The sequence below is a fragment of the Diadema antillarum genome, unplaced genomic scaffold (assembly GCF_040938485.1).
Source record: "Diadema antillarum isolate AM-2024a unplaced genomic scaffold, OU_Dant_1.0 seq00001712_RagTag, whole genome shotgun sequence".
NCBI classification, from domain to species: domain Eukaryota; kingdom Metazoa; phylum Echinodermata; class Echinoidea; order Diadematoida; family Diadematidae; genus Diadema; species Diadema antillarum.
Window position 1 is genome coordinate 19,235 of NW_027272401.1, and position 14,698 is coordinate 33,932.

At 39.4% G+C, this 14,698-nt stretch overlaps 1 protein-coding gene across 1 annotated transcript; it reads right to left on the reverse strand.

Annotated features, from left to right (window-relative positions):
- Positions 1-3,907: 3,907 nt before the first annotated feature.
- Positions 3,908-14,698, reverse strand: LOC139711850 (uncharacterized). Its single transcript, XM_071623701.1, has 3 exons — positions 14,225-14,698; positions 8,327-8,718; positions 3,908-4,157 (listed from the first exon to the last, which is right to left on the reverse strand). Exons 2-3 carry the CDS (start codon positions 8,678-8,680, stop codon positions 3,987-3,989), a joined length of 525 nt encoding a protein of 174 aa, XP_071479802.1. The 5' UTR covers positions 8,681-8,718; positions 14,225-14,698; the 3' UTR covers positions 3,908-3,986.

The following is a 14,698-nucleotide window of genomic DNA, read 5'->3' on the forward strand; positions in this document are numbered from 1 at the left end:
ACCTAGTCCCTCATTCTGTTCATATGTTTCTGCATGCACATTATCTCTAGCATGCTAGATAAATGTGATCTTCATTTCAAAGAATGATTAAAGCATTGTGTAAAAGTGAATGGCATAATTTTAATTGATAAATATCAAACAAATATTATGCCAACTGACCTGAAAATGCTCATTTGCTACCAATGCTACAAAATGTGGGGTAGCACGGTCACATTACCCAGGCTATTCTTGCTTTAATATCAAATACTAAATTTCAAACTGACAATGTGCACTTTCTATTCTACTTCTGCAAACATCATTCTGTGCACTGTGCAAGGGGTACAAGAGACAGTACACTTCTCAGGGAAATGTAGCGGTCACTGATACAGCACTCAACATTGATCCTACGCCAAATGGTGTACGAGTCCCATACTAAAGGTACATGATGTAGTACACACTGATAATGGACCCATTACTGTGATTCACTAGTCATTGCCTCCTTTCTCCTATGATGTACACGAAAGTAGTGGATTTAATAGGTAATTGTCTTCCTCCTACCCCCCCCCCCTTCATCATGATAGTCTCATTTCCAGAACTTTCATAATGTCATTTCATCCTCATATTCCTAGTATTTTATTGCTGCAATTTAAGCAAGAAAACTGTAAACATAGAATATTTTGCAGCATACATGTACAATACAGTAGTTGTAGATTGTCATGGATTTCATACTCGACCTAAATATCACAATAATAGTCACACGCACATTCTATTATATGAAATTTTATACAGTGCTATTCAATTTTGTGAAATTATACAAAAGTAAAGTTCACTGGAACTGGCCAAGCACATACAATTATCAAAGTTTCCACTTTTACAGGAGCCTGTCTCATAGAAAAATGTGTCGAACATGAAGAGATGTGTGGCCAGATAAAGTCTTCTTTAAAAGCTCATTCATGGCTCTAATTAACACTAAAACCACCTGTAGTTTGCCCTTCATATCATTTGCTCGATATTCTTTGGCAGCTCCTATCAACTTGAAGAGAAGGCTAACAGCATGCTCGGTCTGATGAAGACACGGGTCCTAATGTCATACAAGCAGGAGCTCCTACTTCTTTCATAGTATAACAATGATTTGGGGATATCTTTTAATCACCTATGTACAATGTACGCACACACGTGTAGACATCTGCCAAAACATTCATTACGCACACAACCACTGCTGTACACTGGATGAATTACACGCTTATTTTTACAAAGTCTTCAAAATGTTCAGTTTCTACATTTAACACTTTAAAATTTATAAGTTCTGGAAATAGTGCCTTAAGGAATCACTCAGATTCTACAACAAATCTAATTTTCTTTCTTGTTGTTGTTGTTAAATTCTGCTCGCAAATATAGACTAGAGCTTTAATCTTCTTTTATATTCCAGCCTTGGTCTTGAATTTTTTTTTTTGAAAACCCATCAAGAAAGATGTATCTCAACATTGATCAATTTTTTTTTTCTCCTCTGAGGGTAAATAGGCAAGGTGTAGAGTTCACGGTCAAAATGCTAATCAGATTTCAGCAGGCAATTCTCAGCCACAATGCCCCCATCCCTCCATACTAATCACTTTGGCGTAGACATGTCATTACCAGGTGCGGATTGACTTGCTTTCATCTCCCAGATTGATTCCATATTTTATTGGCTGACAAGTTTTCTGGTACAATGGCTACATGATGGGTTGTTCATGGGGTCCGTTGTTCTGTTTGTCTGTGAGTCATCTCGCACTTAAATCGGTTTCATTCACCATGAAGGCAATTTCCAAGATTTAGGGGTACACATTATTATTTTCCAATGCATTTCACAAGAGACTGAGAGAGAGAGAGAGAGAAAACAGACACCTTTTGGTATAATAGTATGAGCCATCATTACTCAGTTTCAAGCATAGTGGTATCAAGGTTGCTCTGTTTAGACACCACATTTGATAGCAAACCAAAAACCTACAATGTAATTCACATAAGTATCTCAACCTGATCCGGATGTACAATTATATGTAATCATACAAGCGCATCCTGCGTGCCTTGCAGAATCCTACATTTGTGAAAGCAGGCTTGCTGAAAGTCTCCGCCCTTTGCCTCTGGGCATTATATTTGATGTCAGTTTTTGGCACTGTTTGTGTGTGTTGTTGTTGGAGCTGGTGGTGCTCTGAGAATGGTGTTTGTTAATTTGAATATCAGACCATTTCAGTGATATCATATGGGCATATTAAAATCCTCCTCCCCCCCACCCCCACCCACATATTCACTGCAGCAAATTTTCAGAAAAAGGTTTCTCGTGCTTTTTAAACAAAAAAAAAAGTCATTTTATGTAGGGTTTTGTGTCAATCATGCTAATGATATCATTTTGGAAAACAAAGCACTCATGAGACTGCTCTATTGTATCATTGTAGTTGAAACATTAAACAGTAATGCACATTTCAGTCTACCTTTATAGTATCTCCCTTATTGGCCAAAAAAAAAAAAGAACTCAAAATTTTTCCTGCCTGGCATCTTTGTCTGAGTATCCCCCAGTCCATATATTCATAAAAATTAGCATTAGATTTGAAATACCTTCCCACCAGCATGGGGCTGGGGTGATATTTCAAAGCTACTAATCGCACCTCATCACTCACTCATGCTTAACAAAAATGTAGTCTGACTGCCAGGCTCAACAAATAATTGCAAAGAATAAGTCAATATTACATCGTGGCAAATTGTAGTGTAGGCCTTATTATTCATGGATTTTTTTTCTCTGTGCCACTTTTTGAAAATGAAAATTCAGGCACATTATTACAGATCTAAATTAGATTAACATCTGGAAAATTAAGACATCGGCACACATGTATATATATACCAGTCCTCTCTGAAAATGTGTGGATGTCAGACATTGCGATACAGCACAATTCTAGATATTAACCCATTGAGGACGGGCTGATTTTGCAAAAACATGCAATTCCCATAGGTCCCTGCCTGAGTATTCTTGGGACTCGTCCTCAACTGGTTAAATGTTAGCATGTACAATGTAGTGCTAATGATAATTGCAAGTGGACTACTACAGGCATGGAGGACGCATCTGAAAGAAGACAACTGTATTGTTGTACACTCCCCTCCCCCCCCCCCAAAAAAAAAGTACAAATATGTGAGGGCATGTATCTTTTGCAAGGACGTACTGAATGGCATGGCACGTCTCACTAAGGCATGGCACGTCTCACTAAAGCATGCCTGCACAGTGCAGACACAATGCATAGCACTTAACATGAATTCTGCACCTTCTGATCAATGCCAGAACTATGACTTATGAGCACCATTAGCAATGGGGGACTAAAGAGTCTCCACCGAATCTGCATCAATAAAAAATGCATTATTCACCTGGGGAAAAAGGGGGCCACACTTTACACAGACCCAGCTCACACTCTTGTCAGCTAGCAGAACACATTAATTAGCTATGGGGACAGTACATTGTAGTCACAGGGTAAGCCATAGTACTACTGACCATGACACCTGTAGATAAATTATACACTAAGAGTTTCTCTAGCACTGCTAAAGAATACTCAATCTGACAAAAAGAACTGAAATAACCAGATACGTAAAATTTATATCAATGACTAATGACTAAAATGCAGTTTTTACTGCCATATTTCATCAACTGAAAGAGCCTGCTAACAGAACAGAAACTAATTGTATTGGAGACTATGCCTGCTTGAATGTAAGCTAATGTAATCACTGTTTAGTCACCATTTGCATGCATGACTTCAAGATAGAGTCAAAAGGGGCCTACACATTTGAACCTTAAACAATCTTTGTCAGACGAGTCATTTTTTAGCTCTCTATGATACTCCACTGGCTCACTACATGTACCTTCACATTACATGCTGTTTTCAGCAGCTGTTTTTGCTACATGTACCTCATCATAAGAAAGGAAGGATGGAGTGACACTATTTTCACAGACACTCCCACAAATAAGGGCATCAAAAGCCCCGTCCCTCTCCTTACCTGTACCAGTCGAGTCCATTTTCGAAATAGCGGTCGAAAAAGTGCACCTCCTTCTTGGCAACCACCACATTTGGATGCAGCGAGATGAAATCCAGGAGAGCTCTGGTGCCACCCTTCTTCACACCTATGATGATGGCTTGAGGAAACTTCTTGCTTGGCTTGCTTGTCTGTCCAGGAACACACACAGTAAAAACAGATTTCAGTTTTTAAACATGCAAGGAAGATTTACTCCCACACCTCATCTCTGAATAAGTTGGCATGGGTTATGTACAAACATGCATGGGTTGATTTTCATCGTAGAGGTGTCATAAAACTGTCCTTTAGCTGTGAGACAAAAGATTCTGCAAAAACATTTTGGTTCTTTCTGTCTTTTTTCCAGTCGTTTTGAATCCCAAAAAACCTTACATACAAGTTGTGTCCATCTGGGGATGACCTCTGAACCCTACAGACTTGAATTTCTCCACAGAACCATCAATCTCTCAATCAATCACAGCAGAAAGTCACCAATTGCTGGCAATACCAATCACAGCGCTCTCGTGACAGACTTTCCTTTATGTTCACACACACCCATCCACCCACCCACACACACACACAGGTCACACAGGTCAAACGATATTGTGAAATTCATAACTGCAAAGAAAAGATGAGATTGTCTCATGGCATACACAGTATGAATCCAGCATAATTATTTATCAACTCTGTGTGTGCAGTGTACAAAATAGTCTAAAAGGAGGCTTTGAACTTTGTGCAGAATGTCATTCAAAAATTTAGCTTCAAACCAAAGCATAATTCTTCCATGCCTGCAAAACTCTTGATAATTGCTCCAAATTGTAGGCTCACACATATATGCATAAGAAATGAAAGAAATAACACTACAATAACTATTTCAATTGTGCAATGCTGAAAATGCAAATTATCAGCCAAAAGGGTTCAGAGGAAGTCCACAATCTCGGAGCTTACCCAATTGCAGGTGCTATATAATTTTTTTTATTACCAAAATTGAATAACTCACAAATCGCGCCATCGCAATATCCATTATTTTTCGTGCCAGAGTGAATGTCATGCAGATTACGATTAGGCCTAAAAGAGCATGATTGATCATTACGTAACATTCTACCTCCCAACAATGCTGAAGGGGAGGGTCCTTCTAGAATAAAAGTTGTGTAACTGTGATTGAAATCATTCTGCATTTTTTATCTCAAAATACTCCAAAACAACTCATCATCCTGGCAAATTGTGTCAGCCAGGTAAGTTTCTTGGTAGACCCTTTGAATGTATTGCAAGCGAGATCCAAATGGTGGAAAATAAATTTTGAGCCCTTCTGAGAACTATGTTTTTGCTCTATTAAATCATTAACATGGTCTGAATAAAAGTATCTTTGCTTATTTGGGTTAGAAAATATTTGAGTCTACCCAGTCAACTTTTATCAGTCAGAACTAGAAGCCTATTTGCCCCTCTTCCTGGAAAAAAAAAATGATAACAGATATGAACAAACAACCATAGATGTTTCAGACATCAGTCAAAGTACTGCCACTGCCTCAAACAATCTTGGGCGACTTTACTTACAAAAGGCATGTTTATTGTCTTGAGCATACAAGGAGATGGTACATGTGTATGCATGAAAATAACTTTATAACAATGTACTTGGGGAGCTTTTCATGAAGAGTTTTGCCAGACAAATTTGCTCTCATCCAATCAGATGCAAGGATTTACGTAGCTTATAACAGTTTGTCAGAAAAAAAAATAACTGACAAAACGCTTCATGAAATGCTCCCCCTTCCCCCATCCCCTTACAGTCTGCCTCTGAAGAAAACTATTTTCCTTGTTTTGTTTATTTTGTTTGTTCTCAGTTTCTGTTTTGTTTCTTGGTCTAATGACCACAGGTTTGATGAATTATCTGAAGGCATTCAGGCAGGACTGAAACTTTTACTAATGACAGCTACACGTATGGACAAAGGAACAGAAGACCAGGCCTCCCTTCACAATGACGTGCGCTACCCTCCTATTCAGACAGCTGCAAGGCACTGTAAAGCACTGTGAGATACTTTGCACATGCATATAAACATCTTTGAGTTGCATTTTGTTTTGCTATTTTCAGTCAACAAGTTCACATGAAATACTGCTACAAAGGTACACACTTTGTCTAACAAACTGTGTGTTTACATGACAGACTCCAGCAATTCCACATCCAGGGTCAAGAATGCACAAACCTTCAATCTGCAGTGCCCTTTGTTTTTATTTGTAATCCTTCACAATTTATGTGTGGTTCATAGATCACTACAATATCTTAAAGGGCTGGTATAGTATTGGTTAAGATGAGAATTGGGCTTTTAACTTTTTGTCAGATACAAAGAAACCACCTATGAAACAGTACAGGCTATACCATCCTAAGAGGAAGTTGTTCGATGAAAATCGGTTTTGGAATTGCTGAGACATCCAAAAACAAAGTATAAAACAATGCGATCATAATAAAAGGTGGGTCCCACCTTTTATTAGGATTGCTCTGTTTTGGATAACTCAGCCATTTCAAAATCAGTTTTCATAAGTGTTGAATTCCTCTAGGAATTAGGCCTACATGTTCCTTCATATTTCATGAAAGGTTTCTCATATATCTCACCAAAAAATGTTAGAAACCTGAAGATAGGTCTCAACCAAAACTGTACAATCCCTTTAAGCAATAGGATATGTGATGGAGACTAGTCATGATAATGTCAAGATGGTAGTGTCACTATATTCAGTGGCTCACAGACAATTGTTTGTTTTCCTGTTTTAGCTGTTCTGAGAAATAGGTACATCTTTGGCAGTGTATACAATAACCTTCCTAAACAAAACCTCATGAACACTGCTGCTATAAGATTGATCATGAAAGAGAAATATCAATTCATGATACTTTTATAACAAATACTAATTTTGAATTGTCATATATTTCTTCAACAATTGGTCTAAATTTGCAGACTTTCATTCATGCAAGGACTTGTATGAAAGTTTTAAAATGAAAACATTTTCTGGCATATTCTTTATTATGTAAATTTGCACAATTACACTTTTCAGAAAATCAAGCAACATAAATAATTAAGACAAAACAACCAATATTTCAAGTTAATTCTGGGAATTATGTTGGGTGTTTTTCAGGTATAAATCCCTTTTTTACACACTCTAATAGTAAAAAATGTTGCCCATTTAAGCGTACAAATGCATTTTACTGTATACAATAAACATGCTAGTCTTAGATTTTTGGAAACTTAATTATTCATCAAATTAACATACTTTTCAGGTACAATGTAGGCCAACAAGACACACCACATCTAGATGGTTAATGGGTGATGGTTGAGAATGTGTACTGAAGTACTGTGCACCTCAATGCCAAAAACTTGAACCTCAAGCAGCTTCAATATATATAGGATTGAGGGAGAGTCTGAATCAATAATTCCATTCTCTCCAGGCACTGGAGGTCCTTGCCTGATTCAATGAATGCAATAATATCCTTGACAGTGTAATGATAGGCTTATACTCTGCAATGGAGATCCCATTAGGCCATCAAAGGGGGCCCATTAAAGTGTGTAATGAATCCCCAGGCAATGCAAAGGGATTATTACCCCTGAGAGGAGAGGGGAAAAGGGATAATTGGGAAGCATATAAAAGGCACTACCAACCTCTTTGTCTATCTATCAAGGCAAGGCTCATGATTGATCCTTGAGATCATTTCAAGTCAATCAAACCTCATTACGAGGCATTCTCTACTGCATGCCCTGTGCAAAGTAACCAGTCTCAAAGCTGGATTAGGATCATTAGGGAAATCCTTCCTCTAATGGTTTTGAGATGTTCAATGATACCTTTTCTGATGCTGGATACAATAGATACCATGGGTTGCTGAATCACTTCAAAAAAAAAAATGTCTGTCCGTAATAATGACAAAAAAGGTTCATGAAAAATTTCACATGTCAGGGATCTTTTGCTTCTAGTTGATATCGCATTAGAGTCATTGAAAACACATTTACTGGACTCCACAAGTACTGGTATGCAGTAATTGTGGGTTGTAATGAATGCTTGCATGTGAAAGGTGCGCCTATTTCATGCTTGTTTTAGTCCATGGACTAAATCTAAACCATGCAGTGTATTAGATTTTCAATACTGGTACCTTTTTGAATGATACGTAGTGTATCCCTGGTGTCCTTCCTTAATTTGGTAGGAAAGGCATACAGGCCATAGTGATTCTGATTGCTTTTTTTCCAGCCCAGCAACTTAGGGAAGCACATCACAGGAAGCCTGACTTGTTGTACTTGCAAATGCCGAATGAATAATAATAATGATAATTATGACAATCAACAACCCTCACCTCGCTCTGTTGATGATTGTCACTGACAGCATCACTGTTAGAGCGGCCCTGCTCCCCAACCTTCTGGCTCTTCTGGCCTTTCATTCCCTCCTCCGGGAGGGGGATGCGGTGGATCTTCCTGGAGGAATCTTTGCGCTGGTCTCCCGCCTCACCATCCATCCCACCGGCCCCCGCTTCGTCCCCAGCACCTCCTCCTCTCGGGAACGAGTCTACATTCAGGCCCTGAACGTCAGAGTCGGCTGGCGAGTGCTTGGTCATATTAACTGATATTGCAAAGTATGCAATGGAGCAGATGGCAACGGCAGCCAGGATCCGGCGACGGAACCGCCAGCAAAATGTCCGAACCTCCCTCATCGTTTTATTTGTGGAGACACCTCATTCACAGGAACCAGCTGTGGGGATGAAGATGAGATCATATAAAATATATGACAGTGTGATAATCAGTTCAGATTTAAATTTGAAACAGGTGCATCAAAACTAACATGACAAATGCAGCAGAGTCAGGTCATAGTTCATGAAAATATGAGGAAGTATGGCAATTATGGATGTGATACCACCAAAACACAGCTAAATTTACAGGCTCTGTATACCATGCAATTCAAAATAACTTTGCAATCCTCTGACTTGAGCAATTGAACCAGGTAAGGCTGGGGGTAATCAATGCTCCTAAAGTGTACCATACTGTACATTGTACTACGATGAGCCAAAAGTGGGCCACTTCCTGATGTGCTCCAGAAGTGTATCATAACGGTACTAAAAATTGGCATGAGAAGAATGTGTGTAACATGCACAGGTGTACATCACAATGCAAAGAGTTCTTCTTTGTTTGAGACATAATATAACCTGTAAGTAGCTTCCGTGCCCCAGGTGAATGACCCTGTTGCTACAAAATGTGTGACCATCTCTAAAAATAATTCATGAGGTACGCTTTCTCCCCAAAGTGCTCGAACGTTCCAAATCTGGCACAGTACAGTACAGTTTGCTTTGGTTCACTTTTGAGTGCTCAAATGGGGCCAAAGGTGGAGACAGGCCGTAGTGAGGCTGTAAGCACATTACCAAGGATCTTACAGCCCTTTCAAATTTTCATGCATTCTGCCACATTTTGTTATACCCCCATTTCACAGAGATTTTCTCTCATCGGTCACTCATCAGAAGCTAAGTTTAGCGCTTCTGGCCACCCATCGAAGTGTATCAGACCGCAGTCCGATGAATCCAACTTGTGTGCATAGGCGACTATCAGGTCAGTGACAAACATGTCGGGTGGTGATCTAATGAGGCAAGATCGTCCAATGAGGATCACACGCAACATGTCTGACACTCACCCGATACTCGACCAACCAAGTCAGATTCAACAGACTGCGATCCAATACACTTCGGTGGGTGGCTGGAAGCAACAATCTTTGCTTTCGATGAGTGACCGATGAGAAAAAATATCTGTGGAATGGGGGTATAATGGTAAATGCAGCAAGCCAGGATGTATGGTAGCCATTTTGTCACATTCAATCACAATACCGTCCTGGTATGTGACAGTTTCAGGCCTGGCACACTACAGCACATCGCATTTCTACTACAGTCTGACACTGTATGTATGGTACCATCGGGGAGGGATATTAAAGGACAAGTTCACCTTCATAAACATAAGGATTGAGAGAATGTAGCAATATTAGTAGAACACATCATTGAAAGTTTGAGGAAAATCCGACAATCCGTTCAAAAGTTATGAATTTTTGAAGTTTGTGTGCAGTAACCGCTGGATGAGAAGACTACTGCAGTGTATGAATAACTTAGATGTCACATGCGTACAACAATATAAGGAAAATATAAAGAGAATTTCACAAAATTTCATCATTTGAAAAAAAGTACACATACCCTTGACTCGTTACCGACATATGTTATGGGTAATATTTATTCCCCCTGCCTTTAGAAAGAGGCAAGTCAAGTGCTCTTTTATTATGCAAAAAAAGTGAAAATATGTTGAATTTTCTTTACATTTTCTTTATACTGTTGTACGCATATGACTCACAAGCTGTAGTAGTCTCCTCATCCAGCGGTTCCAACACAAAATTTTTAAAAATTCATAACTTTTGCATCGATTGTCCAATTTTCCTCAAACTTTCACTGATGTGTTCTACTTATATTGCTGCCTTTTCTCCATCCTTATGTTTATGAAGGTGAACCTGTCCTTTAAAGCCGAGCTGGGCAGGGAAACTTCATGCAAGTCTCAACACTAGACACTACACTACTGCATTTACAATACAAAGAGAGAAGACCAAACTGTGAAGAAAGGAGACCAAACTAGATGTATGCATGCCTCCATAGAAACCAAGATATAAAGAAGGCTCCCTTGTAAAAAAATGCATGTACATACATGTTAAACAACTGTAGACCGATAAATCTGCCTGTTATTCGGTGGCCTATTGTTAACTGTACGGTCAGTATAAATATGGCTGGCCCCCCACTACATGTCTACAGACAGATATCATCTTTCCTTCACTCTGCTGTGCAGACTGTACGATCTACAGTCAACCTCGCGTAAGTCGACATAATCGGGACTGAGAAAAACACGTCGACTTACGCAAAAGTCGACTTACGCGTAAGTCGACATTTTGTCGACTTATAAATGAAAACTAATTTCCCCTATACAGAGTGAGATCACGATGCGGATCGCTGCACAAATCTTACTCCTTTTGCCGCCAAAACATACCTGCTGACATTAACAACAATTATGTTTTAGTTCATGCATAAATCTCGTGCGGATTAGTAACGACAACCCACAATTCCCAAATCTCTAGAGAGATTTTGAGAGAGCGGTATCGGAAACCTGGGCCCGTTTCTAGACACTGTACGTTTTAAATTTGATTTGAAAAATCAAACGCATATTCCCCAAATTGCATGCAACTTTGCGATTTAAATTCAAATGCGTTGCTGCGAAGATATGCGTGTGAATTCGTATGATTCTGTCGAGATAACTTTGCAGTGCTGACTGAGTTGAAATATGATGTGTGATTTTCCTTCCCTAAGTCGCCATATTTGTTTTGCTTAAATTTCTATTGCCATTATACTCTGAAAATGAATTCTCGCGCTCCGATTCGCAACATTACCGCTCTGTACGGCACGGGCAAGTCTGAAATAAAAAGAAGAAGAAGAAGTTTGTAAATCCAAAAACGACATCCTTCGGATTACTAACCCTCGTAAAAACAAATCTCTTCCCAACGTCGGCCTAATTTAACTTTGGTCTGAGATTTAAACCTTCGGCATAGCAAACTGTAACAATACTTTGCTACTATGTTTTCATTGACATTTCGTGAAGCAGCACGCGTTTCGGTAGTTTGATACGTGTAAATGCTGCGATGTCTTTCCCCTGCTAGTGCAGACTAAGTTCAGTCATGGTGAAAGTTCCGTTACGAAATAAAAAATAATGCAAGTCTTTTCAACAATAACGCATTTCCAAATAGATCTCTATGCGTTTAAACGCAGTTTCTAGTTTCGTACAAAAACCGCAAGTCTTTTCTACAACGCTCTTGCGTTTTAAATACAGCATTGCTTGTGATTTGATGGTGCATTTGATTTTTAGAATTGCGTTGAAACGCAATTGAGTTTAAGTTTCTTACAATTTTCTCGGATGATTTTCAAACGCGTCTTTTCAGCGTTCCGTGTGATTTGATGGACGTGCATTTGATTTCCAGGGTTGCGTTTAATTTTTAATTTTGCGTACGAAATAAAAAATGATGCAAGTCTTTTCAACAATAACGCACTTCCGTAGATGTTTAGAGATGCGTTTAAACGCAGTTTCTTATAGTTTCGTACAAAAACTGCAAGTCTTCTCTGCAACGATCTTGCGTTTAAAGCCAGCGTTGCGTGTGATTTGATGGACTTGCATTTGATTTTTAGAATCGCGTTTAAACGCAATTGAGTTTTTAAAAAAAAAAGTTCCCTAAAATTTTCTGGTTTCGTATGATTATCAAACGCAAGTCTTTTCCATTTCGTGTGATATGATGGACTTGCAATTGTATTTTATTTTCAGAGTTGCGTTTAATTTTTAATTTTGCGTACAAAATAAAAAATAATGCAAGACTTTTCAACAATAACGCATCTCCGTAGATGTTAAGAGAATCTTTTAGAAGCAGTTTCTAGTTTCTTACGAAAACCACAAGTCTTCTCTGCAACGCTCTTGCGTTTGAATACAGCGTTGCGCGTGATTTTATGGACTTCATTTGATTTTTAGAGTTGCGTTTAAACGCAGTTAAGTTTCAGGTTCGTACAACTATTTTCTAGTTTCATAATTATGATTATCAAACGCAAGCCTTTTCAGCAATGCACTTGCGTTTATGTGCAATGTTGCACGTGATTTGATACACCTGCATTTGATTTTTAGTTGCATTCAATTACGTGTAGTTGCATTTTAATTAATTTTCTAAAAATGGGCCCAGGTTTCTAATACCGCTTCGGAATAATCAACCTAAGAATATTCGGATAATATTTTATGTTCTGACAATGATTCTCTACTAGGACCTATAGGTAAAAGGAGGAGAGTGAACTACTTTGGGTACCACATGTAATTCTCCAATGTAAAAGTAAATGAGTGTATGCCCTTTCTAGTCTGGCGTACAAGACAATGGACGCATGGCGCGAACGCTACCGCGCCGTACACTCGCGAATTACCGAGTAGAAATGCTGCGAATCGGAGCGGGAAAACAATTATTTTTCAGAGAATGGCGAAAATATTTTGAGCAAAAAAATTATGTCGACTTAGACGAGGGAATTAACACATATTTTAGCTTAGTTGGCACTCAAAAATCAGGTCGACTTACGCGAGTTGTCGACTTATAAATGTCGACTAAGACGAAGAAATTTTCAAGGAATAACAAAGGCAAAAATCAGGACTTTTTTATCGTGTCGACTTAAGCGAGTCGTCGACTTATGCGATGTCGACTTAAGCGAGGTCTACTGTATTTGAGCACAAGCGAGTTCAGCGGTTTGAACAGGGCTACAGCAAGCAGAGTTTGAAGGCCGTAATACCAGATAAAGCATGCAAAATGGTATACAAAGAACATGACATTGGTGAGCTTATGCATGTATGCCAATTTTTGTGATCGCTTTTGACTATGGTACCGGAAAAAGGAAAATTCTAGTGTTTCCTACTTGCTGTCGTGTGGCAAGTAATTGTCTGCACAGCAGAGTTAGTTGAATGGAAGATATCTGTATGCCATGAGGGGCCGACCTACCGAATGAGAAGCAGATTTATTGGTCTGGAGTTGGATCTGGCATTTACACAACCAGCAAACAGGCGAACACAAAATCTTATTCATCTTGGGCATTCAAATGTTCTTTGCCTCAAAGAGGTCCGAGGATACACTGATTACAATTGACTGCCTGTTGTTGTTTATTGTTAATTGCTTGGGAGGCCTTCTTTTTATATTGTGTACACAAACACACTCCTACGCTGCCCTGTGTTGATGGTTTATCTGTAGGAAGCCTTGACAGAATGTTAAAAGTAACATGTCAGACCTTGCTCAGAACATGAAAAATGTGAGGGACCCAATAAAATTGTGATAAACAAACGGTAAACTTGTCAGCGTGCAATTTGGATCAGTGACAGTGTCAGTGGTAGACCAATCCACAGAGCAGAGTACCTTTTTGTTTCTATTTATCACTGTTCTATTTAGTGGTGTGAGGTTTCTGTTTGTTTGTTGTTGTTGTTTTAGTTGTTTATTTTTGTTTTTTAAGAGGAAAAAAACCAAACCCTAATTTACTGGTACCCCCCCCCCCCCCCCCCCCCCCATCACCTGCCCATTGGCTTTGCATTACTAAGCTTAGCCTAGGCCATTCCCCTCTTCTTGGCATCACGACAAAATTCTACAGGGTTCTATATAATTTACGGACACTTATAGTACTTACATGCCCACTTCATAAATTACACCACCAAAATATGAGAAGGTGACCCCAGATCATTCACTTGATGTTATCTAGCACTGCACTGCCCAATGCACTGTCCCTGCTTGCAACATTCCGAGGTGTATGCGGCCTGCGGCTGTCGTCTGGCTACGGCTGACATACGGAAGGGTCCGCATCTGTAATTCCAATCGCCCGGCTGGCTGCGGGTGCCGACGGGTCCGGGGGGGAATCCGAAACGGGCCCGTTCAACCACCTCTGAACCGTTCGTTGGTAGGAGCTCAGCTAGGTGAGCATGACAGTCTCCTTTAGCATTGCCTGCTAAATTTTACACGCGACGACAGGGAGATGACATTGACCAGTATATGTCCACATCCAATGCACAATTTATCTGTATTTTAATCCTCTCCACAACGGTACTTTCCAGATGATTTTCCGGTATATTGACGTTGCAGCCAAGCCTCGCTTGTTTACTCGCGA

Bases quoted from the DNA above. Each gene is read 5' to 3' on its own strand.
- LOC139711850 (XM_071623701.1), bottom strand. From the start codon at position 8,680: ATGAGGGAGGTTCGGACATTTTGCTGGCGGTTCCGTCGCCGGATCCTG. The intron at 4,158-8,326 runs GTGAGGGTTGTT...GTTCCTGGACAG, and splicing joins ACAATCATCAACAGAGCGAG to ACAAGCAAGCCAAGCAAGAA.